Below are 26,816 nucleotides of genomic sequence, written 5' to 3'. Positions count from 1 at the left end.
TCAAGAAAGAAATAAATAGAGCTAGATGGTTGAAAATAGGCTGGTCGGAGGAGGGTTAACTCATATTCTCTAGGACTATCAATTTTAAGTTACAATAACAAAAAATGTTTATAGTGCCCAGGAGGAAAGAAGCAACAATGACTACTTTTCCTGTTCATTCTTTTAAAACTAATGCAATAGAGGTATTTCATGAGAATAAGGTTTTCTGTGTGATGATGTAGTGGTTGGGTTCATCACCCAGACTTGTTTTTGATTCCCTTGCACACTAAAGGGATTAGGATGTCTCTAGGATGGTTTCCGGCAGAGATAACCCAGTTTCATAAGCAGAACAGATAATGTCACTCGTCCTAATCAGCGCTATTTCTAAACAACCCAGGCAAAGGCCAACTTCTTGAGGAAAACAAACTGGGTTATCAGTGACGTCATGGTCTAGAGCTCACTGATTCCTGTGTTTCAAATTATTTGGCAGCTCCTGCGTGCAGATAAGGCTTCGAGGAAGTATTATGGATAAATGATTAAGACTCTGGACAGGTTTTGCTGAGTTTATAGAACTCTTCTGTTCACTCCTAACAAAAGTGATTTCCTATTCCTCAAGAGCAATAAAATTGTTCAAGGCCTTTTAAAGACTTTGCTATCTTTCATATAAACTTTCACTATCCAGTGTAGACTACAATAAACATACATGCAATATAGTATGTTAGGATTTGTTGCTAACTTCATAGAATATAAAATCTAGTTGTAAGTAAATCTATGATGTTTTCCTAACTTGATTTTAGGTGTATGTGGCCAACAGAAGAAAAATGATTAATTGTTGCTTTATTTTTATTTATGCGTATGGGGGAGGAAAGAGAGACAGAAATGGTGGTTATATATGCTCCAAGTGTGTGCAGTGCCCAAGGCGTCCAGAAGAGGGCTTTGGATCCCCTGAAACAGAAGTTATAGGTGATTGTGAGCTATCTGCTGTTGGTATTGGCAACTGAACCTGTATTCTCTGATATACTTTGCTAATTTAAAGCATTTAGTTCCATATTTTATTTGAAAGAAAACTATGCCAGTTGCATCAAAATTTTAGTTGTCACACTCAGGAGATCATGACCCTCTTACTATGTATTCAAATTACTCCCCAACTTTTCACATAGATCCACTTCTTCAGCAAATATCTTATTTTAAAAGGTAATTATAAAACATGTTGATTTATTGTCATATTGAAAGAAATAAACAGCAATGAAAGTCTTGGGATTTTTTTTTTTTTTTGGTTTTTTGAGACAGGGTTTCTCTGTGGTCTTGGAGCCTGTCCTGGAACTAGTACTTGTAGACCAGGCTGGTCTCGAACTCCCAGAGATCCGCCTGCCTCTGCCTCCCGAGTGCTGGGATTAAAGGCGTGCGCCACCACCGCCCGGCCTTGGGATTTTTTTATACCATTCCCTAATCACTGTCTCATACGAATGTCTACTCTTTCTTAAATTATATAGTTTCATTACTAGAATCAACTACTTAACCCACATAGAGCTGTGAGGTGTGACACATTTCTTCTTTTATTTTTATCTAAAACATTTAAATGGTTAGAAATCAACTTTTATAAACATTCCCTTCATACAAATATTTAATTCAGGGCCAGCTTATCTTGTTCGTATAACATTTGCTTTCTAATTACTCTATTTTTTCCTGTGAAGTAGGTTATAACATCCACTGTTTATCTTTAAATCTTCCACTAATTTCCTGCTGATTGTATCCAAATAAACTTAAGGACTTCTCTCAAAGTATTTGATCATTTTTTTTGAAAATACTTATTGTTATTGCATTAAAAAATCTTTGGGTCTGGGACTTGGAGAAACAGTTCAATCAGGAAAGGGAGAGGGTGAGTTTGGGTGCCCAGAACCCACATAATAAAATCCAGCTGTGGTTGTATGTATATCTGTTTCTCCAGTGCAATCTAGAGGACTGGGAACTGAGACAAGCAAAATAGCCAACCTGTGAGTACTAGATTTAAGAGAGACTCTGTCTCAGGAGTTAATGTAGTAAGTTTACTCACTAAGGCACACATACATATACACCTACCTACACATACACATACACGATGCAGTACACACCATAAGACATAATCATAAAATTTTATGAATCCATTTTCTTAAAAGGTGATTCAACAAAACTGAGTTTTGCTAATGAAAGATTCTTTTTCGTATTTGTTCTTTTTCCTTCTCCAGAGATTATAATCCTTCTTGTCCCAAATAAACGCAATGATATTCATTCATGATATCAGACAGAAAGTCATTCACCTCTTCGTCATGTCTTCCAACCTAAGTCCATGTCTCTGATTCCAAATAATAACCAATTAATATCTTATGAATAATTGATTATGCTATATATCTATTTGGATATAGGTATTATATTTTTGCTAAGTGTGTCAGAGTATATGAAACTTCAAGAAATTCCCTTTTCTTTTTAAAGAATCTGTAATAAAATTAGCTTGTTTGGATTTTAATTTTCAGTGTTTTTATTTATTCATTTATTTGTGTGTGTGTGTATGTGCATGTGAATGTGTATGTATTTTACTTGGCTGCATCTCTTTGTACCACATGTGTTTGCATAGGCCAGAAGAAGCATTATATTCCCTGAACCTGGAATAACAGATCATTTTGAGTGACTATGTGGGTACTGGAAATTGAACCCAGATCCCCTGGAAGAGCAGTCAGCGCTCTTAATCACTGAGCCATCTCACTAGCCAAAATTTTCAGTTTTTCCTTCAATGTCAAAAGTAGCAACAGAAGAAAAGAAATTGTGATTATTATTTTTAATGTTTCTATGCCACAAATTAACTGTTACTCTTCATTGCTGATGTTTGTGACTCTATTTCCATCTGAACTTTCTCCCAATCTTATTCACATAAAAACAACATAGTCTAGTTAATCTAGACACTGTATCCCTGAATGGAAATACTCAATGGCAGGAAAAGAAAATTCATATGATTCCAATTGAGTGTCCTTCCTCTCTGACAATACATTGAACTGTTGAGAATTGGATAGAGGACATGGAAGTCAAATCAAACATTTCCAGGTGGTGGGCTGAGAGGTCAGTGGAACAGGTTAAACATGGAACTAACAGCATTAAATCTAAGAGACCTTTAAATCCTGAAAGGTAATTTTTCATCAGAGAAAATATGCTGGGGGTGTGTGGGAGGTTGGGGTGGAGCTAAGTATGAATTACATTAGGTTTACTTAATCATCAAGACATGGGTAAAACTTCAGAAAAAATTGAAAAGGGTCTAATCTGTAGCATGAGGTTAAACACAGGAAACTCATGATGTGCCGTCAAAATTGAACTTGGAAAGAAGCCAAAACCCTGTGTCAATATTTCTCTACTTCCAGCTAGAGCTCCTGATGTTCTTTACGCTAATCAATTTCCTTTCAACTTTCAAGGAAATAAATCACGAAAATAATCAATTCTATTGGCTTGGTGCCAGTCCTATCCAGTGCTCAGAACCTTCCAACACTACATGTGGTGTGTGTGTGTGTGTGTGTGTGTGTGTGTGTGTGTGTTCTTGTATATGTTGAGGGAGGTGAAAATCCTTCCCCTTAGAATACAGTCCCCTTTAGACTTATGTAGTACTGAAATACTCAAAAAGAAAAAAAGAAAAGAAGGAAAAGAAAACATGCAAAGGGGTGCTACCTAGTGCTTTAAAACAAACCGGATTTACACCAGGAAAAAAGGGAAAACAGTGAGCTAGCATGAGAAGAAATAATGCGTGCAGTATCAGTTGCGAAACAGGGATAAAATAGTTAAGAAAGTGAGAAAGGACTTTCTTATAGCCAAAAGAGTAGCATAAAATATTTTAACAATTTAAGAAGACTTTTAAATATTAGTTATGATGCTAAAATGGAAGAAATTTAACATTCTTCCTATTTTTGATTATTTGAGAATAAGATGCTACAACTCCCAAACCTTTCCATAATTAATGTGTTTGTAACCACTTATTGTCTGGAATAAAAACTACGCATTCTCAAACTTGTGCAACCACTTTGGAAGGCAGTATGGCGGTTTCTCAGGAAATTCGGGATCAACTTACCCCTGGACCCAGCAATACCACTCTTGGGAATATACACAAGAGAGGCCTTATCATACAACAAAAGTATATGCTCTACAATGTTCATAGCAGCATTGTTTGTGATAGCCAGAACCTGGAAACAACCTAGATGCCCTTCAATGGAAGAATGGATGAAGAAAGTATGGAATTTATACATATTAGAGTACTACTCAGCAATAAAAAACAAGGACTTCATGAATTTTGCATACAAATGGATGGAAATAGAAAACACTATCCTGAGTGAGGTAAGCCAGACCCAAAAAGAGGAACATGGGATGTACTCACTCATATTTGGTTTCTAGCCATAAACTAAGGACATTGAGCTTATAATTAGTGATCCTAGAGAAGCTAAATAAGGAGAACCCAAAGAAAAACATATAGGCATCCTCCTGAATATTAACCTTCAGCAAGCGATGAAAGGAGACAGAGACAGAGACCCAAATTGGAGCACAGGACTGAAATCTCAAGGTCCAAATCAGGAGCAGAAGGAGAGAGAGCACGAGCATGGAACTCAGGACCGCAAGGGGTGCACCCACACACTGAGACAATGGGGATGTTCTATTGGGAACTCACCAAGGCCAGCTGGCCTGGGTCTGGAAAAGCCTGGGATAAAACTGGACTCTCTGAACATAGCGGACAATGAGGAATACTGAGAACTCAAGAACAATGGCAATGGGTTTCTGATCCTACTGCACGCACTGGCTTTGTGGGAGCCTAGGCAGTTTGGATGCTCAACTTACTAGACCTGGATGGAGGTGGGGGTTCCTTGGACTTCCCACAGGACAGGGAACCCTGATTGCTTTTCGGGCTGGGGGGAGACTTAATTGGGGGAGGGGGAGGGAAATGGGAGGCGGTGGCGGGGAAGAGACAGAAATCTTTAATAAATAAATAAATAAATAAATAAAGAAAAAAAAAACTACGCATTCTATTTGCTGTCTTTATTTGTTGTGAATAAGGCAATGGTTTCTATCCATGTAGATAAAATTATAAACCAACAAACAAAAGGTCACTGGGAAAGTTAAATGATATTTTTATGTAAGAAAAAACTTTTTTCAACCTATTTGGAAAATCAGACATGAATGCACACATGGCCTACAGAGAATTGGCAATGTATTTTATTTTAACCCACAGTTCTATTGCTACCATTGAGCCTTCTGTGTGTTGAAGTTTTCACAGGAGAGAGTGAGTAGACCTTGGAAGCATCATCTTCCTGACTTTCTCCAGAGAACTTGCCTCTGCCTCCAGCTCCCTAAGTCACAGAAAAGCTGGAATTCCTCTTCCCTAACATGGCTCATAAAATGAAGAGAGCTTCTTCCCAGAGGCAAGCGCAAAATAAGCTTGGCAAAGCCAATCTCTCTATTCTCCTGTGATCCCTAAAGACCCTCACTGCATCGGATGCCTACCTGCACCAAATAAATGGAAGGAATTGTACAAACAAACAAACAAACAACAACAACAAAAATAAACCTCAAGAAGAATATAACACTTATCTTAAGCCAATGGGCTTTCTTCAATGATTAACCACTGCATAAGGTCTATCTGTCTAATCCCATTTCTGTATGATTTTCTTAGTTTCACCAAATTTCAGCATAAGAATAACTTCCCTTAGATCTATGGGTTTTTCTTTCTGAAGTTCTATCGTCATACACAATTGACTAAAATGTTTGCTCTACTTTTGATAGACTCTTCTAGGTGAGGAGAGGTACCCCATATTTCTGTCTTGGCAGTTACCTATTCTAAATGCCTGAACAATAATTTTTCATTTATTTGTCCTAAGTTTTCAAGATAGTATCTTTTCACACAGAAAAATCCCTTCTATACACTGTGTCTATCTAGAAAAGTGACATCAAACTCTGCATCTTTTAGAATGTCAGATTTTGAAAATATAATGAATTTTGCAGTTAAAATAGCGCTTAAACTTTAAAATGCAGTCCAACCTGTACTTACCACTGGGTAAAAGATTCACCCTATGGCTGTTATCCAGAAAAAGATTTAAAAATATACTTCTTCCTCATTTACTTCAATTGAAACGTCAGAAAACTGATTTTTGCAAACAGAACACTTTGTAATTTTTTTTTTTTTGGAAATCAGAGACTCCAAAGACTATAATTAGGTATTAAGTGTATTCATTTCCTTATAATTTGACTTTAAAATTAAAAAAAAAATGAGCCTCATTCTTTTCCTTTACCACAAACTGGCAAAAGGATGAATTAATGTAACAGGTGGGCTTCTGTGGTTTTAATAGCAATGAAATATAATCAACTGTCTCATATCATATTTCCAGGAAAGCAAGTGGGATTGAGACCTAAGCGCGATCCTTAAGCAGACACACTATTGACATTCAAGGGTTCGGACTCCCCAAAGGGACTATAGATCTTGCTGTTCTGTGTTTAATTGAAACTTTAAACAAAATATATTGCCTATTTAATGCAGCTGAACTGGATGCTGCCCTTTGTAGTGTATAGGGTAATGCCTAGCAAAATTGAGGGTTGAAACCTCAGCGCACGATGTGGATGTTATGTCAAGCAGAAAATAAAAAGGTAGAACTTAGACTCCTGCAGTAACATGAGAAATGAACATCTGTAGTTTTGTGTTCATAAATTTTGTCAATTTATCGTATTGATACACAGCCATAAGTTTATGACTTCTATCTTGCTGACTAACTTCCTGAGGAAATTATACATGTCTTTCAAACCTACACTTGTCTTTATTTATCTTAGAAACTAGAATATTATTTAGGGAGTTGTAGCGATTACTACGTAATCCAATTATATATTATCTAATTATGATTAAATATTGAGGACTGACGTACAGATCTCAAGAGTGCCCATGGAGTCAGTCATGAGAAAAATCTGCAGAATTACAGACGGGAAAACAGGTGACAAGAGAAGTTGCCCCACGCAGGTGTGTTAATGGTACCACTAGGAAGGTGGACTGTTCACATCTCCTACAGCTGAAAAGCAGCCCCTCACATTCCCTGCGCCCACCATGCAGGGAGCCATCCTCTTTGGAAAGACCCATCATGGACGATGAAACATGCAAAGCGTTCTAAGAAGACATCAATCTGCATATTCTCTGAATGCCTTCTGCAACACGGTAGGGTGCCAGAGAGACAGGGCAAGGAGGACAGAGATAAGCAAAGAGGAGAGAGAGGAAGAGTTAGATTACAACCCATGATTTTTTTTAATGAAGCTAAAAATAGACAGTACCGAAGACTAAGTGGAAAATGAACTTTTATCGTAATTTTACCAAATGAATTCAGCATATAATTTACACACTTCATGAAATTATGAGTAATGTTTGCCGTCCATCACCAACAGGTGTAAATGATCCTCTTTTTGAGAATTTGGGGTTTTTTATGCAAATAATAGCCTAATGGTCACTAAGAGCTATTACGATACTTAACTCTTTCGTTCTACAAGTTACCTTGTACCCCAAATTTCTCTAATAAATTAACTGTATTTTCAATTCACTGCCAATTCTACTCTCTCTGACTACTACAATACATTTGGAGATGCAGCTTTCGTATCTAAAGGATCTAAAGGGCAACGTTAGACGTGGAAAATTAAATCAAAAGTTTCCTTTCTGCCAGAGATTTGTTACACAAGGCCTAAGGTTAAAAAAAAATGTTCTACGCATCTGCGATGTAAAAGAAAGATGTGTCTATAAAAAAGAAATAAAACTGGGAAACAACAGAAGATGTTCTAAACATTATTGACAAAACTGATGCCTAACCGGAAAGAAAGGAACAAAGAAGGCATGAGCGGGAAATTGATGGACAAAGGCAGGCAGTTTCTCCTTGGTGATAAATGTACATGACATATTACTAAGATGCTTGCTTAGAGGGTTGGAAATTGTGAGCGTGTACAGCAATAGTGACTCCACGACCACACTGGGGAGTCTAAGCTGAGTTGTTCTTATTTATTCTATTTGTTACGGCCAGCACAGCACAGTAAAGAGGTGTTTTAAGTGATCCTAATTATTCAAACAGTGATTACAGACTGCACGGATTAGATTGTGAGCCTTGGTCTCTTTTACTCCGAGCTGTATTACCAAAATGAAATGGACTAAATCACTTGTATAATTAACTAAACAATTACTTTGCATTGAGAATGCACAGTAATTTTATTTTCGATTGTAAATAGGCTTAAAATGACCTCTGGGATTGAAAGAGCTCAAACTGATAGAAAAACAATAGCAAGTTACAAGCTAATGGAGCTTTCTCTAATCCTTCAGAGTTGCACAATCGCAGCTCCTGAGCAGAGATAAGGGGACTGCAGAGGTCCAGGGATGAAGAGGAGATAGGAGGTGTTCACAAGTATTCTGCACTGATGTCTTTACATGTTGCATATTTAATGCAGCAGATATTAACCACAAGTAGGTAGATGTCATATCCTTTACAGCTAAGTGTTTTCCTTTTTGCTTGTTTTTTTTTAATTTTTATTCTTTTTAAAAAATAAAACAAACTATCTTTTTTCATTATACATACCAATCCACGTTCCCACTCCCTCCCCTTCTCCCATTCCCTGCACATACTTTTCCACTCCACCCCCATCCAATCCTTAGAAAGGGTAAAGCACATTGCTTTGGGGAAGGTCCAAGGCACTGCCTACTAAATAGAGGCTGAGCAACGTATCATCCAAAGAGAACAGGTTCCCAAGAAGCCACCGCCCCCAGTCTGCCCCAGCCATACAACTGTCAATCACATTCAGAGGGACTGGTTTGGTCTGATGCTTTTTCCTTCCCAGTCTGGCTGGAGTTGGTGAGCTGCCATTAGCTCAGGTAAACTGTTTCATGGTGTCCCCATCATGATCTTGACCTCTTTGCTCATGTTCTCATTCTCCCCACTCTTCAACTAGACTTTGGGAGCTCAGTCCAGTGCTCCAGTGTGGCTCTCTGTCTCTGTTTCTATCAGTTGCTGGATGAAGGTATTATGGTGATATTTAAGATATTATTTATCAGTCTGTCTACAGGGCAAGCCAAGATCGGGCACCCTCTCCTCTATTGCTCAGGGTTTTACCTGGGGACATCCTTGTGGATTCCTGGGAATTTCTCTAAAGCCAGGTTTCTTTCTAACCCTCTAATGGCTCCCTCAATCAAGAGATCTCTTTCCTTGCTCTCATCTCTGTCCTTCCTCCTTCTCCACTATCCCATTCCCTCAAGTTTTCCTCACCCCTCCCCTTCTCCTCTCCTCTTCTCCTTTCTCCCTCTCTTCTCCCCTCACCCCCATGCTTCCAATTTTGTCAGGCAACCTTGTCTATTTCCACTTTCCAGGAGGATCTATATATGTGTTTCTTAGGGTTCACCTTATTACTTAGCTTCTCTAGGATCATGAACTAGAGGCTCAATATCCTTTGTTTATTGCTAGTATCCACTTATGAGTGAGTATATTGGGCTGATCTCCAAAATATATAAAGAACTCAAGAAATTTTTACTTGTATTTAAAAGCATAGTTATAATTCTGGAATTAGGGCGATGGGGGCAAAGGGATCTCATAAAGGAAAGGGTGAGCTAGTTTCAATGACACCAACTGGGTACACAGAAAGGCTCTGAATTTAAATTAAGAAACTCTGCTTCTGCCTCCAATGTAAACTGCAATCGCAACAAATGAACTTGGTTCTTTGGGAGTTAATTTCATATTTTGGAAAATAAAGTAGATTCTGTTATTGGAACTTTAAAGACATAAGTCTTTTACCACAGATATTCCACGCTACTGGTAGTTACCTAATGCTTCAGAGATAAAAGAAAGGATGGAGACCCAATAAATACCTATACTAATGCCAGAATAACAGCTAATTTTTATTAAGAGTAAAGGGAAAACACATCATAACAAAAAAATAGAGAGATAGAATTAAATCAACTGGAATTAATATTTGTGCTGTTTGTTTGTTTGTTTTTGAGACAGGGTTTCTCTGTAGCTTTGGAGTCTGTCCTGGAACCTAGCTCCTATATAGACTAGGCTGGCCTCGAACTCACAGAGATCCGCCTGTCTCTGTCTCCTGAGTGTTGGGATTAAAGGTGTGTGTCACCACTGCCCAGCAAAAATTGTGCTGTTTTAGAGAGATAGAATTAAATCAACTGGAATTAATAATTGTGCTGTTTTACTTTCAATTATTATAGACAATAGTAAAGGGAGGATTTTGACTATGGTTGATGACAAAAATGGGGACATGGGCCTGCAAAGAAAATGCAACAGTCACTGAATTTTCTTATCTTGAACTTTAATGGCTTCAAACTCTCCACTATGCCAATAATCCTATCTGTGGTGTAATAGTTACTCGACTAAGTAGAAAAAGACCTGACAATAAATACAACCATTAACTCTTGGAGATGGGAGCCCTATAGAAATGATGGGAGTTTCAACAGAAGGCCAGTTTATAAAGTGTGTACCAAGTCACCAATATTTATATTCATTATTTTGATCAATTTTCAAATGGATGCTACTATCACAGCTAGCTTACAAACAAGAACACAAACACTGTCTAATAAAGTATCTTGTCAGGCACACATTCCTAAAAATTATCAATATGAACCCAGGCTCTGATTGCATAGCCTATCCTATACATTTGAACTGCCATCTAAACCAATAGCTTATCTCAAGAGTCAAATAAGTCTCACAAAATTAATATCACACAACAACCACCTCATGACACGATCTGTTAACATTTTATGAGTTCACATACATACATTATTCATTTAATTAAAATTTTAACTTTCATTTGCAAAGTGATATGTAGTATCCGTTTGGTATATTTCCGAATGTTTCCAGTCCACCTAATTCTTCAAGGAAGACATTCTCCTACTAGTTATTACCACACCTTGGTCTTAGGGAATCAAAGTGAATAATAAGAATTTATTTTAGATTAACTGTGTGCTTACATATGAATGATGACGGTAAAACTAAATAAAGAGTCTTAAAATAGGATGACCTGAAGTTGGGAAACAAATTAATCAACCCTGCTTTGAATTACAATGAAAGTGGGAAAAATATGCCCATCTGGTGTTCAGAGCAAGCGAAATGGCATGCGGCACACAGTCCTAAAATGATCAAAAGAAAGAAAAAAAATCTACAGGGCTAGTTAGAATTTTTTCAAAGAAGCTTCAGTGAATTTATTACAACAATATTGCAACATAGTTGTATTTTTACATGCACTCTATTAGCTCCCCTACATTCTAAAGTAAAGAAAAAAAGAATAGACACACACAAATACACACACACACACACACACACACGCACACACACACATACACAAGCACAAGGGCTTAGGGGTAGTGGCCCTGAAGGGCTAAGTGAATGAGGCCTGTAAAAAAATGAATACTTGCTGGCTGAATCTAGCCAGACATTATAATCCATCACTGATCCCTAAAGGGCACTAATAATATGTAAATGTGTGAATTAGAAAACACAGGCAAGGCTGTTGATAAACTTGATAGGATAATCAGCACATGCTGACAGCCTAATGAAACTGATGAACTGATAGAGCAGCTTATCTCCCAGGCCATTTTTTTCCTTGTCAAATGGAGGCTAATCAAAATGTATTAGGAGTTAAAGCAAACACTCGGGGGATTTAACCCATTTGATTAGGAGGTGAATTCGCTCTCTGAGAAAATTACAGTTTCCCCGAACAGGCGAAACTCTAAAACCTGACCAGCTGACAGATCTTCTCATAAAATCAAACAGAAGGCAGCCACCATAATTACAGAGAGAATCTGCTATTGGAAATTATATTAGGGTCCTCTCCCTAGAAAACTGTCAGGGAGATTTTTCAGAATCTAAGCAAAGAGACTCTCTCGTTCCATAATGGAAAATAACACAAAGAACCAGATAATGGCTCTGGGGACACAGTTGTCTTCTGCTTGTGTGAGCTCGGCGATCGTGCAACCTAAAGAGGGCAGATCCCAAGGTACCAGCTCAATTCTCAATCCAATTTATTTACATAAAATAATTGAATGAATTTTCTGAAATCACTAACTGTTGAGGATACTAGCATTTCCCATTAGCAATAAAGAGACCACATGCAGTTTGTCACCAAGGAACTCAAAACCTAAACCTAATTTCAGCAAAGATACCTTATTTGACAATTGATTAAAAACTGGAAACTAAAGTTATGAATAAAATCAAAGTAAAATCACTGCCTCTTCAGATAAAGGTAGAGGAAGCAGTCCTTTTAGTATTTATTTTGCTATGAAAAATACCCAGCATTAAAATGGAAAGGTTTATTGAAACCACCCAGCCTAGGCACATGTGATATTCCTGTGTATATTTCATTCATGTGGACAGATGGTAAAATGATTAAAAGTAAAAGACACAGTTTTAATCCAGTAAAAGCTTGAAGGCAAAAATTTAATGAAGCTAATCTTTACCATGGAGGAATTATATCAAAGAAGAAAAAGAAATATCCAGTGTCCTCTTTGATGTGGGCGTTCAATCACTTTAATGCTGGGTAGGCCAGCTGGAGGTGCACCTCCCAGAGACATGAATGGCATTATCAACCTCTTCTGAGTCAGATTAGATTCTCTTTTTGGGTTATTGAAAGCTATACTGTGCCTCATCCCATATCTGAACCATGCCTACACTTCCTGTTATGTAAGGAGAAAATATGAGGTTTTGCGGCTGTCATTGTTTTGTTATTGTTTTGTTTTTTGGCAGATACACATGTTCAAGTCACGGAGCACTTGTGGTTTTGTGTGAATGCACAACCAAGCAGCTAGTATTAAATTTCCCAAATCATATGACTTAGAATGAATACAAGCCTGTAGGTCACACAGCCTAATCCTGGCTATTTCATCTATATGAGGGAGGTCTTGCAATATCAAAGGACTCAATCAGATTTAATGAATGGCGGGTCTGAGTTTGCAATTTCTGCTTTGTGGAAAAGGGAATTGATTGGAGGGCAGGAGCAGGCCTTCCCATCTCCAATTCCTGGAAAGAGTCGTGTGAACCCATCAACAGGGCATTCAGACTACATTGGCGGTTTTCCAAAGAGTCTCATGCCTAACGGGTAATAGTTATGTCTACCATCAAATAGCTATGACAACAATTTCCTGAGCAGGAACAGATTAATCACAGGTGATAAGAGCTTGGTTAGGATTTCCCGTTCTTCACTTCTTGAACCCCCAGGGGGGTGGAAATCTATAACCTAGATTTATATACATTCTGATTGGTAGAGATTACTCAACACAGGAAGATAAACAATTAAAGTAGCATATTTACCATGTTCACAGTCTCATTCTAGTCTCAAATATTACTCTGAAAAAGAAAAAAAAACACTACAGGGACCCAAAGCCTCATCCATAAAAGCAACACACGTTGACTCAAATATTCTCAGTTTTAAAAGCACCAAGCTTCGGGCATCTCCACATCACTACAGGCTGAGTACTGAGAATGTTCTGATAAAGAGAATAACATGCTAAAAATTATTATAAATCTGGTAAATTCACTGAAGTAAATACATTATATATACCTAAATATAACCAAAATTACACATATAACAAATACAATATATTGTTTTCTCGTTCCTTAGAGGTTCAATAGTACTTGGTACCCAAATGGCATTGAGAGTCCCTTGTAAAAGCTATGAAATTTGACAAATGTGTTGACGTGCTGTATTCGTTCATCTCTTTGCTCTTGTCAGGAGGATTCTGGACAACACACAGTGTAAGCATTGCTCTGTGATTACTAACAAGATAGTAGGAGTCCACTGCACGTAAACACGGGGTTCTTCCTTCTCCGCAACCCCTGACGCCAATTAAAACGTAGAGTGGTACTTACCCATCATGTTATATAAGCTCTGGGGGGCAAACTGCCTTGGCATTTTCTGAATTGCTTCCTTATATACACTCAGGGCATCCTAATTTAAGAAACAAAGAGAAAGATAAATCATCATTAGAGGACAGGGATAGGCACTGAGAGTAACGTAATGACGCGTCTCCAAAGTTAAAACTACCCATTTCTGCTTCCGAATGATTCACTAGAGGGAAATAATTGAGCTGTCCTTTGATATCACGCTGCCTTAATTTCACGAGTGAAAACAGCCCAGTGAGGAATGTCACAGAAAAATTTAGCTTAACAAGGAACTGAAAGTGGGCAATGCTCTTTTAATATAAAATTTCCAGCTCTCACAGATTACTCACTAAGAAGAGCTAAAAACATTCGCACTTGGACGTTACTCATCAGTCATCATCCTGAATCTATGCTCTAATTCAAGCAATCCATGGGGTAGAAGTAAAGCACCAGCAAGCAAATAGTCTCCCTCCTGACAGCATTCACTGACGCTGTTAAATGAAACTGTTCTAAAAGTGCATCTTCTTCCTCACACTGCAATAAGAGGAAGTCTTTTTTTCTTTTCTGGTTCTCTGAGACAGGTTTTTCTTATTGTTTTTGTTTTTTGTATAAAGCTCTGGAGCTCTCTTTGTAGACCAACCTGGCCTCAAACTCAGAGTCAACCTGGCTCTGTTTCTCCAGTGCTGGGTTTACACCACCGCTGCCCAGCTCATAGCGCAGCCTTAAGATGTATAAAAGTATGTCAGTGGGATGTGGGCATGTCATGAGAGAGGACAGTAAGGGAGAAGGATGCCATACAGACATGGTTTCTGTGAGTAAAGAGGATGGAGGGGGGGGGGTCATCAAGTCTACTAAGTAGCAGCTTGCTTAACGACTTCCTCCACCATCAAAACCACATTTGTTTTTCTACTGGTTTTAAAAGAATTAAGAAAATTAGGTAGCCTTGAGATCAAGTTACATTCTTAATATTCAGAGTACAAACAATATCCTTTCATAAAAATATCAAACACGGAGTAAAATGGTAAGGATTCTAGAAACCATACCTTAGATCCTAATTGTGGACTATGTGTGTGCTAACAGTCACTACATCCTCCAACATACACAGGAATATGAATAGATTAGCTTTTCAAAAGACTGTAGTGGCCCCAGGAAGAAGGTAGGAGATTAGATCTCAGAGCAGGAGGGCAGGGAGTGGTGGACAGACCTCATAGTGTCCTTGCTCATGGTAGAGTTTCCCCAGGTTGTACAGGCAGCTGGTCACAGAGCTCTTATGTGCATGAGGGTCCTTCAGGTTTTCATCTGGAATCTCGGAACACTTCAGGAATGTTCGCCGGGCTTCTTCTGTCTTCCCTTGGTTCATCAGAATAATGCCCGTGTTTAAATACGCAGCTGCGAGGAGGAACCAGTAACAGAAAGTTGAGGCACTACGCACCGTGGATAAAAGGAGTATTGGCTTCATCTCTGTTCCAAGGGATATTTCTTATTTATCGAAAAATAAAAATTATTAAATGTGTGCAGAACAAGCACAGGATCAATAATGGTAGTAATAACCCACAAGTATTTCTAAAAACATAATTATTTTTTCATTCAGCTGAATACCACAGATTTTTGAGCTCAACATCTAGTTAAATAAAAGACTGAACTATCAAAGTACTAAGGAAAAACTGGAAATGGCATTGAAGAATGAAATTCAGAGAGAGAGAGATATTGCTAATATTAACAAATATTTAGAAATATGAATACCACAGCTAGCTGCTTTCTTATGAAAGGCTTCAACAATACAGAGGTAATTATTACCAATGAAAGGCAGTATTTGAAAGACTCCAAAGCTGTAGTACTACTTACAAGCCAGGGTCGGCCTGCTCCCGACGGCCAGTTTGTAATAATGCAACGCTTCTGTCAACCTGCTGTTCTCCTGGAGCAGCAACCCTCTGCATGGGGAGAACAGAGACACGGAGAGGGGCTGAATCACGAAACAGAAAACCCACACATTTTCATTCTATTTTCCAAAGGCAAAAATGGTCAACAGGCCCAATAAAAATGCTGACCTGGTACCATAAAACTAAATTCTAGTGGAAGGAAATGATCTCTCGGGAGGAAAAATCCTACACAGGTATCCATAGACCCTGGCTCCATGAGAAAAGTATTAAGAAGGATTCTTTAAACGGACTTCTGTAACCAATAAATGTTCCCCTCGCCAGACTTCTTCCCCTCCCGCTTGAATTGTCAGCCACCTGGATTTCTGTTGGGAACACACACATGTCCTCCTCATTTTACCAGGGAAACCTGGGGAAGGCAGGGATAAATATATAGAAACATGAGATGCCTCCCTCACCAGTTGTTGCTTGGGTAATATTTGTTCACAATGCTCCCAAAGACGAAAAGGCTAAAAGCAGTCTGTCTCAATGGCAAAGGCAGATCCAGATGGAGCAAAGAAACAAAGGGAAGAAGTGAAGGCCGTATATTTCTATGCTGCTTGGCTTTGGTCAAATAAATGTGCCTTTTAGAATACTCTGCAAATTTCAGTCTACCAGGCAGAAACACATCTCCTTCTCCAGACCCTCAGACTTTAGGGACCTCTCTATGAAGCTCCTTAAATAGTACCCACATGGATTAACCAAGCCATGCCAATCCCCGCCCTTATGACATCAATGAAAATCAAGTATTACCATTTCTATGAAAATAAGATGTCAGGAAACTGAACTAATTAGAAGGTGTCCCAGAGGACCTTGCTCTGGGCCCATTCTCTTGTAAACAGTATCTTACAGACATAAGATACATCTAGTGGGCCAAGGGCGGCTGTGACGATGCCAACTGCAGACTCAACTTGGCAGCTTCCTTGCTATTGAAAGAGGAGTAAAATGGAGCTCTGAGAAAAGAAAAAGCTATTGTCAAAACATGCGTTTGTTGAGTACTGCTAGGGTTCGGAATGGCTGAGTGTCTGCCAAAAGCTCACGTTTAGGAATCGGGGACTCTCAATGGAGCCCTGCTGGCAGGTGATAAGACCCTTAAGGAAGGGGCCTGGTGGGAGGAGTTAACTACCTTCCACTGCCTAACAAGTTGCTAAGGCCCATCTCCTAGATTACATTCTGAAGAGATTAATTATTTGAAAATCAAATAAATGAACAAATACAAGGCTGTCCTCCCCGTGCTATGTCGTGTATGCTATGCTAAGTTATGGTTCCATGTTTCACCACGTGGAGTGTCTACGTAGGTAACTTGCCCACTCAACTATCGCTATCAAAATTGCTGACTTTATCTTCCTTCCTCGATTCCATCTTCCCTTAGATTTGGTATCATGCTTAGCCTTCTTCCACTTATGAGACCATCCTGTACAGAATGGAAACCCTGGCTACTTCTTCACTCGCACACTGCCTTATGGGAAGGTGGTGTTCCACGGTTGTTTGTGCCTCCGCTCTCCATACGCGGTCTGCACATCACCATGTGGCCCTGTGTCTTGCATGGAAGCACACTGCCTTCGCCACTAAAATCAGGATTACTCTCCTGACTCCAGATGTGTCTATCAGATGACTGAGCTATCTGAGACCTAGCTGGAATTTCCAAAGTCATCTGAAAAGGAAAAGGAGTAGTAGCTCCTGCGCAAAATTAAACCTGAAGTCAGATAAATGAAAAAAAACAAAAACACACAAAAAAAACACCTCTGCTTAGATTGACAGCATCAGGATCAGCTGCTGAAACCAGAAAGCTGACTGTCATGCCTGAACCCTTATGCTTTTCATTTTTCATGGTGATAGTTCCATGCTCTGTGCCCTCTCCAGAGCCATTGACTCTTCTATGCTATGGCTCTTCGCTTGTCCCTGAAGGCGCATCTTTATAGCTCTGTCAGAACCCTCTTTATCTTCTCTAGCCTGCAAGTAACTGAAAGAGCCCACTAATTAGTCTCTGCATAATTACATTTCTACAGGGCAAATATGCTATTCGGATAGATGGGAGTGAACGGGTTGGGGATGTGCACGGATCTGACTGGGACCTAAAGCTGACATGTCTGGAGACTGATGTCCTTGGCCTCTTGGGATCAGCTATGCTGACACATTATACATTATATTCTGTCACTTTCCAATTCATAAAATACACACAGAGCAGAGAAGAGCACGCAGTGTGATAATAAAACCTTCAGGATCCTGCCCTGTGTCATAAAGGTACTAATGAGTGAGTTCAAGTCAGATAGCCTTGACTGATTAGCAAGGGATAAGGATCTCCCTGATCACTTTACCTTGCTGTGTATGCTACAGAAAAGAAGCAAGATTCATATGCGCATAGTGTTCCACAGTAACAAGAAGGAAAACAAATGGCAAAACGACGACATTTGAGGGAATCTGATAACATGCCCTAATCCAAGAGTGGGCAAAAAGCAGGCACACATGCAAGCGACATTGTGTTGAACACATATAGTGTGCACACATGCACACAGACAGAGTAGGAATATTGTCATCCGCCTGATGTTACACAGGAAGAAATAAGAGTCTAAGAATTAACAAACTTACTGGGGTTTTTAGTTAAAAACGAGCAAAGGCAGAATTGGATACTGTTTCTCTGATAATGAATTCCATGCTCAAAGATGCAGAGAGTGGTAGGCACATTTAATCCTAATGGTGTAAGAGGTCCTTCTGTATTTGTATTGCTTTCACTGGTTAAATAAAGAGACTGTCTTGGCCTTAGGTAAGAAACTTAGAAACTTAGGTAGGCGGGAAAGACAGAACTGGATGCTGGGAAAGAGAGCAGAGTCAGGCAGACACCATGAATCCCGGCCTGAGATGGACGTAGGTTAGAATCTTGCTAGGAAGCCACAGTCACGTGATGATACACAGATTCAATAGAAATGGGTTAATCAAGATGTGAGAGTTAGCCAATAATAGGCTAGAGCTAATGGGCCAGGCAGTAATTTAATTAATGCAATATCTGTTTGGTTATTTCGGGGGTTATGATAGCCGGGACAATCAAAGGGCCCCGCTTCTTCTACTACAAGCCTGGCACTTTAGAGAGAGAGGTAGAAAGATCAAGAGATTTGCATCATCCTGGGCTGTATATGGAATCTGAGGAGAGTCTGTGCTACATGAAACAAAACAACACATGTCAAACCAGCAGCCTGCCCAGGGAGAAATGCAGTTAATAGTCTTACCAAGCTATAAAGCCCGAGAACCATGACAATAGTCACCTCAGAGTGTCAGATCCTAAAGAGTGCACTTATATCTTGGGAATTATCAAAAGTCATTTCATTAACCTTAAAGCCTCCTTAATAGGAAGGAATTCAAGTCTACTACTATAAAACAAGGCCATTTCTTTTGGGTGGTTAGACAATGGAACCTAAAGAAGACCCGGCTCTGTCATAGTCCTTAAAAAATAAAATCCTAATTGTATTTCACATATTTATTCTTATACCTGCACATAAGTGTATCTCTCACCCTTGTCAAAGAAGTGACCTTGACTCTTTTGGTAGCAGAGAGAGACCATTACATAAATCGAAAATTGGTGACAGCACAGAAGACAATTGAGTGGGGGGGGGGGTAGGGTTCCCAAGCCCAACTGAAACATGTACAATTCATGGAGGAATATGGAGGAAGAAAGAGTGGAAAGACAGCAAGGGAGGGGGAGGGTACTTTCTACAAGACAGTGTTTTCTAGCTATGACAAGCAAGCTGCACCCATGAAATCTCAACAGGACTAGACCCTAAATAAGTCTAGCACAATGTCGGAATCAATTCACATTCCAGTGTGGATCGGGGAAATCTCACAAGAACCCATGCCTCAACAAATAACTATAGACAGCTGCTGCTAAGAGGGAAATTCAGTCTTCTCCATCACCTCCAAGGGGACATTCTTAAGCACATATACAATGTAGCAACACTGATGGACTCAGTAGGTTATATTACATAAAAGTGTGCTTCTATAATAATTAAATAATAATGTGCCAATAATTAAAGAGGTCATGAGTTTCAGAGGGAGTGTTCTTGATAAAGATAAAAAAGACATTCCGTTCTAGATACACGTAGACTACCTACTGCTTTGTTCTAAACCTCAAAGTTTGTGTAACTCTAGCTTGTTTTAAAACAATGAAAAGGAATGTCTCATCTTGGAATTCTATACTGATTCTAGATCCATCCTTAAACATGGTTAATACCAAGCCACATTTACAAAACCTACAGTTGACTTTTCTAAAAACATAGTGGAGAGACAGAAATCTCTTATGGTGCATCAGTTACAATGATAAGAGTAGCTGCACTCACTCAGCATTTACAGCATGTCAAGCAGCTTACATATTAGTACATACATGTTAAGTAATCTGTCTGCCTGCCTATCTATCATATATCTATCTATCTATCTATCTATCTATCTATCTATCTATCTATCTTTCTATCTATATCAATCATCTATCTATCAACTATATCTATATAATTATCATTCTATCTATCTGAGACAGGATCTCACCATGCATCTCTGACTGCCTTGGAGCTCACTATGTAGACCAGACTGGCCTTGAACTCTCTGAGATCTTCCTGCCTCTGCTTCCTGAGAGCACCACCCCACCCAGCAACATAAAATAACATTAATAAAGTAACACACAAAGGACTGACCATATACAGACAAGTACATCAAAATGCAAGCCTAGCAGTCAGAAATTTAAGACTTGAATAATACTTAATTATTCACACCAAAGGCTTTTTCCATGGCTGTTCAAATTGGTGACATAACATGTTTACATACTGGCCATGACAATAACCTCTTCTAGCTTCTAAATATATTAAAAAGAAGAACACATTTTAAAATACAATCATGCAAGTATATAGTCAGAAATAGTTTTATACAATAAGTGCAAAGCTGTCGTGAGAGCAAGTGAATGGACATTCTATATGTAATAACATAAAATTAAAATACTATTTTGACTGAAAAGAATTTATAAAATTATATTTTTGAAATGGCAGAAAGAAAGGTCATTTTTATATACTTATGGGTGGACTGTGAAGTACGGCATATATAAGGAATATTTTACTTCTCTCATGTCTCACATTCTTCCATGCTCTTAGGACCGTCACTCAAACTAAGGCCAGCAATGAATTATCCAGCCTGGAGAAGGAAAAAGAACAACTCTCTGTTCCAGTCAAAGAAAACATACAGGAACATTTGAGCTACTAGTGGTAACACATAAATTCTAGAAAATTACTTCACATACAGCCATGTAGAGAAATGCACAGACACAGGTATGTACACACACACACACACACACACCAGCAGCAGCAGCAGCAGCAGCAGCAGCAGCAGCAGAAGCAACAGCAGTAACAGTATGTTCTCTTAAAATACGTCAGCTTTCGTTGGTGGTGGTTACTGATAAGTCTATGTATTACCAATACATGTGCATAGTTTCTTCCAGAAGAAAGTTTGATCCATCTTTTCCTCTAATGTCCTCTCACAGCCTTTCTTCTAAAATAGCACTTAAGAAATGATCACAGTAGTATCGCAAGTTGATTAATGAAAACCAGTCATAAGAATAACTACAGTGGGTTGGGCAGAATTAAATGCGCAATTAAATATAAGTGGCACACAAATCCCAAGTTGGCCCTAAACACTGACAGAGACAGAAGGAAACATTTACTTAGCACAGTGGTTTAAACCAAAGGTGACTTTGCCACCCTAGGGAGTCTTTGGCACTGTCTAGAGACTAAAATTCATGGTTGTCATAACAGAGGTGCTGGCCACTGGCATTGACTGGGTATTGGGCAGAGAAGCTTGTTGCTGGCATCGTTTGGATATCAGGTGGGGATGCTGTCCACTGATGTAAACAGAGTAGTGGCATCAGCTGGTATCAGACAGGGATGTTGGTCATTGGCATCAAATAGGTAGAAGGTGTAAATACTGACCACTGGCATTGACTGGGTAGAAGGCAGAAGTGCTGGTCACTGGCGTTAACTGAGCAGTGGGTGGGGATGCTGACCACCAGAATTAACTGGATAGAGAACAGGGGTGCTGATCACTGGCATGAATTGGATTAAGGGCAAAGGTGCTGGCCATTGGCATTAACTAGGCAGTGGGTAAGGATACTGGCCACTGGCATCCATCAGATATATGACAGAAGTGCTGGACCCTGGCATTAACTGGGCAGAGGGCAAGGGTGCTGGTCACTGGCAACAACTGGGAAGAAGATAAGAACGCAGGTATATATATCTTAACATGAAAAGGCAAGACCGCCTCTGCGGCATAGAAACTGAGAAACACAATTAGTTTCTCAGGGTAAGTGACTGTAACACATTTCTTTGTTAGAAAAGTTTCTTCGCATACCTGTCCTCTCTACACACCACTATAAAGAAAACATAAAACACAGGAAGGAAAGTAAAAGGATGTTTTCAATAAAGATACAACCTATCATTGTTCTTGGTGTTTTTTATGAAGAAGAGAAAAAAATATTTTTAAAAATTGAAAAAAAAAAAAAAGGCATGTCCTTCCTGCCTGACAGTACATCTGAGCAAACTGTCAGGGTCTGTCTGTAACAAGGCTGAATTCCACACACATGCTAGATTACCCACAATGCTTTCTTGTATCATCACATCACACTGCCATCCATAAATGCATGCAGCCGAGTTATCCTTGGCTGTCAGTGCAGGATTAGTTCAGGATTCCTCTTGGATACCTAAAGCTGCATAAGCCCAAGACCTTTTCACATGGTGATGAAATACTTGCGTTTAAATTCTCCCATTTGTATATAGTGTCTGTAATGCCTTACTTGATATAATGTAAGGAGTTGCTGTGCTGAATTTCCTAGGAATAACAAGAAAATGTCTTTTCAGAGCCAGGCATGGTGGCAAATGCTTTTCATCTCAATACTCGAGAGGCAGAGATGAGGAGGATGAGGATTTGAGGGATATACTCACCTACAGAAAGAGTCAAGGCTGCCCTGATCTATATGACAGTTGTGTAAAATACTGGAGTGCAGTAGAGTTATGACTTTTTCTGAATGACTTCACCTAGTGGCTTCATCTATAGAAGGAATTCTTAGAAATGCTCAGTGCTGATTATGTTATTCTTCTGCTATAAACTGACTTTAATTTTTTTTAAGATACCATTGTTTGAAACCACAATAGTCTAGAAACTTGATTAAGGAAAGTCAATCGAAGTTGTGAGAACCATCCTAAATAAAGCCAACAAACAAAAAATACTACGTCACAGTGTAGAGAGATGGCTCCGTGAGGAAAGACACTTAGAGAAAGTTGAAGGACTTGGTTTTATTTCAGGGACTCACAAGGCTGAAGAGGAGAATTGACTTCCTCAAATTTTTCAGACCCGTGCTATGCCCTCCCCAAATAAATTATAAAATAAACGTGGAAAAGAATTCAAATCTCCAATTGTGACCACTTGCCTTGAATTCTAAAAAGGGCCTTTGGAAACACTTGAAAGAAGAGATTTCCCAAAGTTGGAGTAAATGAAGTATATGAGCAGCCAAAAAGTCAAGTATCCAATAATACGGAGCCCAGCATCTGGGCTGATAACTACACAAAAATCAAGGGGACAAGGATACTGCTAACTGAGAGTCTTGCAGTTCTCACTGGAGAAATAGTATGGACAGCTAATTACCTGCCTTTTCATTTTTTAAAATTATGGCAAAGTCCATAGCATTCCTACACTATGTTAATATATTAGGTAGTGTCAGTCAACCTAGTATCAAACAATGAATAGATAATTATTGGATTAATTGTTTGTTATGAAAACAGATACGTCAATGATGACAACAGTAGGCAAACTGGGCCATGAGAAAGCATAGCATCTTGGGAACCCACAAAATGAACAGGTCAGGTGAAGTTCCTAGAGAAGAAATAGAGGCCAAAGCCAAGAATGCCGAGAACAACATTCCAGTCAGAACAGTCATGGCAATGAAACGCCAGAGTCACAAAGGGTGGCATTTTTAAATCTAACAATAGCAATAATAACAGGCTTTGTGAAAATTAAATGACATAATCTATGTAGGAGGAAGCATTTGGGAACGTGAAAGGCCAAGACAACTGACAATTAAAACTGTACAGCTGAGAATAGGGTGCAGTTGTGAACAGTCTTCCACCGCCCCTGCCATCAGCCAGAGGACAATGTTTGCTCACAATGGCTCCCCAAGTGTTTTAGCAACACTAAGCTCAATTGTGAGGGGAAAATGTATATCCATCTGCATACGAAATATTCTTCTGAGATTTATCTCTTGTGATCCTCCTTTAACACATAGAGGAACTTTTAAAATTAATGGTTTACCCCCCTCCGAGATACAAAATAAATTCTGGAGCTTTGATTTATTTTTTCCCCAAAGCAATTTACACGTGTGAAATTTCTTAACAGTAATTAATTAATAAGTCAGAGTCATGTTTGAACTTTGTATTAACTCATACTTCTTAATCAAATTTGCTAATTCAGCTGCCTGTAATAGTGAGATTTTTATATAATTTCACTATGTCATGAAGCTAGAGATGAATTTCCTCTTTTTTCCCCCAAAACCTATGCTCACTTGTAGGCAATGCGTATAACATGTCACTTAAAAATGAATTCTTAATCTTCTATTATTAAATGAAGAAGTGATAATTAACTGCATGGCATATAGTCATAAAACATAAATGCTTGCATATTCTCCTGGATACACTAGAAAGCAGGCAAAATTATCAGAAACCTACATGGCTATAAATGGAATGAAACTTAAAGTCCTTCTAAGTACAGATTGTAATAAAGATACTCAGGCCTTTTAGTTATCTATTTCCTAAGTTTCTAGGCAATAAGAACTGAGGCATGCACCTTCCATGCCTTAACCATTGTGCTAGACACTGAGTAAGCGAAAAGAAGCAGGATCGAATCAATGTACAGCAAGGTTTTGTTATTATTCGTGCTGAGGATGGCGGGGAATATAATAAAGAGGCCCAAGACTCTGAGCCACAGCTATACTAGCCAGCTGCAAGTACCCTTCCCTGGACTTCCGGTTATATGACAGAGAAAATTATTGCCAATTCCAGTTTCTTATCACTCACTAATCAACTTCTTACCAAGGCATGAGATGTTATACACATTAGTCTCTAAATCTTTAAAAATTATATGAAGCCACACATAATAACACATATGGTAGTACAGGGAATTAAAAATATCTGAGTAAAATAGATGCATGAAACTGAAACACTTAAAGTATGTTTTTAGACATAAGCATGGTCAGAATTACTAATCTTTGCCCAAAGAAATAATTACATTAGTAATATTTTTAATTTTAATTAATACTCTCAAATTCTAGAAAGTAGAAAACTCCTGGGAGCTATCAGATGGAAAAGAAACAATCTGAATTTTTCTATATGAAAAAAAGATTCAATGAGCTTCAGATGAAAAATTCTGAGGTGAGGGGACCATTACAGACACACCTGTGTTTTCTGCAGAATGGCATCCTTCTAAAGAACACCTTTAGATAACAGACATTTTATCTGATGTCTAAACACAAGGATTCTCCTGACTCAAACATGTCTACAAATCAAATGTTCCATTTTATCGCCTTTCTTTAATTAACCAAATGTGAAGACTGCGGGGTCCAGGTAATAACATTTTAACAAAGACTTTTTGGTGTAGAAAGTACTAGAAGAGGAAATATATGCTAAAGAATTTTGCACAAAACATGTACCTTTTCTTATTAGAAAATATTTCACATGGTTTCTGACAAACGTATTTGGATATTAAGCTATTGTTACTGCACTTGGTTATTGTACAGCATATGAACTATGGGCAAAACTAAAAGATGAGGTACAGTTTTCCTCGTATGGATAAGGGGTCAATTGTTCTTCTATTCTCCTGTCACTGCCTGGCAAAGAATGCAAAAGAGACATGAAAGGAAAAACAATCAAGTGTCACAGAATGAACAGACAAGGGCATACGATTCTATTCCATGGTTCTCCAGAGTTGGAACTTTCGTCAAAGTGTGTTGTCTCTAATGTGTCATATAACTGCCAAGTAGGTCCCAGAAAAAGCAGCTTAGCTTCCTCTTTGCTCTTTTTCTTTTGACACAGACCTCTCTCTTTATTCTAAACTGAATTTAATTTAGACATTGACAGCTCAGTAACGTACAACTAGGACTTCTATTTCATGAGAAAGATGTTGTCTTATAACCTGTCAAATGTGAAACAGGAGACGCCTAATCAAAAGCAATTGTTAGGCATAACATGCAAAGCCTTTATCAATTTATATTAGAGGAGAAAAGAAAAAAAGCTGAAACATATTCTCACTTTTGTTGTCTTTGCCTTCAAAGTAAAAATCTGGGCAGTGTCAAACAGCATTTTTTGTTTTGCAAAGGTATTTCTGGGGTTGACTTTGAATGATGAATCTAGGCACCTTTATACCCTACCATAATAGCACATTCTACTCAGGTAGGTTTGACACAAGATGCTACATAATTACTATTTTAATTTATTATTACAGGAAACACAGGAAAGGGGCATACTTTGCTTCGGAAGAGGGGCACAGGATTAGAGTGTCTCGGGGACTTTAACTCATATAGCTGTGATTACTGTTGGATCCATAATTCACAGACATGTACTATAGGCTGAAATTAGCAGAATATTCTCCACACCTGTTTTCTGAATGAACTGAGGCTGCATTTTCCTCTAAATGTCAAAAATAACAGCAGGTATGGATAGAATGGACATATCCATGTGGTTAAAGTGATAAGATAACAGTACTCAATAGAAACGTAGAGAGAAAACTGACACTGGGTCCATGGTGGGAAGATTTCATTTTACTTCTCTCCATCCGTATAATTAGGAGCAGAAGAGTCTTAAAACGTTTTAGCTGATATCTCTGTAGGGAAGAAAATAATTTGTGTTTTCTACCTCAGCTGAAAAGACTCAAAATAAGGTCTATTTCATTTTATTTTCTTTCTTGTTCCTTTTTTTCCCTCCCTCCTGCTCTTTCATTTGTCCTTTCTCTTTGTTTCTTCCTTTCT

At 38.6% G+C, this 26,816-nt stretch overlaps 1 protein-coding gene across 1 annotated transcript in view; it reads right to left on the bottom strand.

The window, feature by feature from the left end:
• The window catches only part of Tmtc2 (transmembrane O-mannosyltransferase targeting cadherins 2), a 381,444-nt gene that overhangs the window by 128,107 nt on the left and 226,521 nt on the right, over positions 1–26,816 (bottom strand). Inside the window, exons 5-7 of the mRNA XM_075954329.1 lie at positions 15,711–15,796; positions 15,070–15,254; positions 13,854–13,932 (exon numbers count right to left, since the gene is read on the bottom strand). Of these exons, the coding sequence (XP_075810444.1) occupies positions 13,854–13,932; positions 15,070–15,254; positions 15,711–15,796 (350 nt within the window). The remainder of the gene's footprint in view (positions 1–13,853; positions 13,933–15,069; positions 15,255–15,710; positions 15,797–26,816) is intronic.

The sequence above is a fragment of the Microtus pennsylvanicus genome, chromosome 20 (assembly GCF_037038515.1).
Source record: "Microtus pennsylvanicus isolate mMicPen1 chromosome 20, mMicPen1.hap1, whole genome shotgun sequence".
Lineage (NCBI taxonomy): Eukaryota > Metazoa > Chordata > Mammalia > Rodentia > Cricetidae > Microtus > Microtus pennsylvanicus.
The sequence above is the reverse complement of the archived record's forward strand: the minus strand, read 5'-3'. Positions and strand labels throughout refer to the sequence as shown.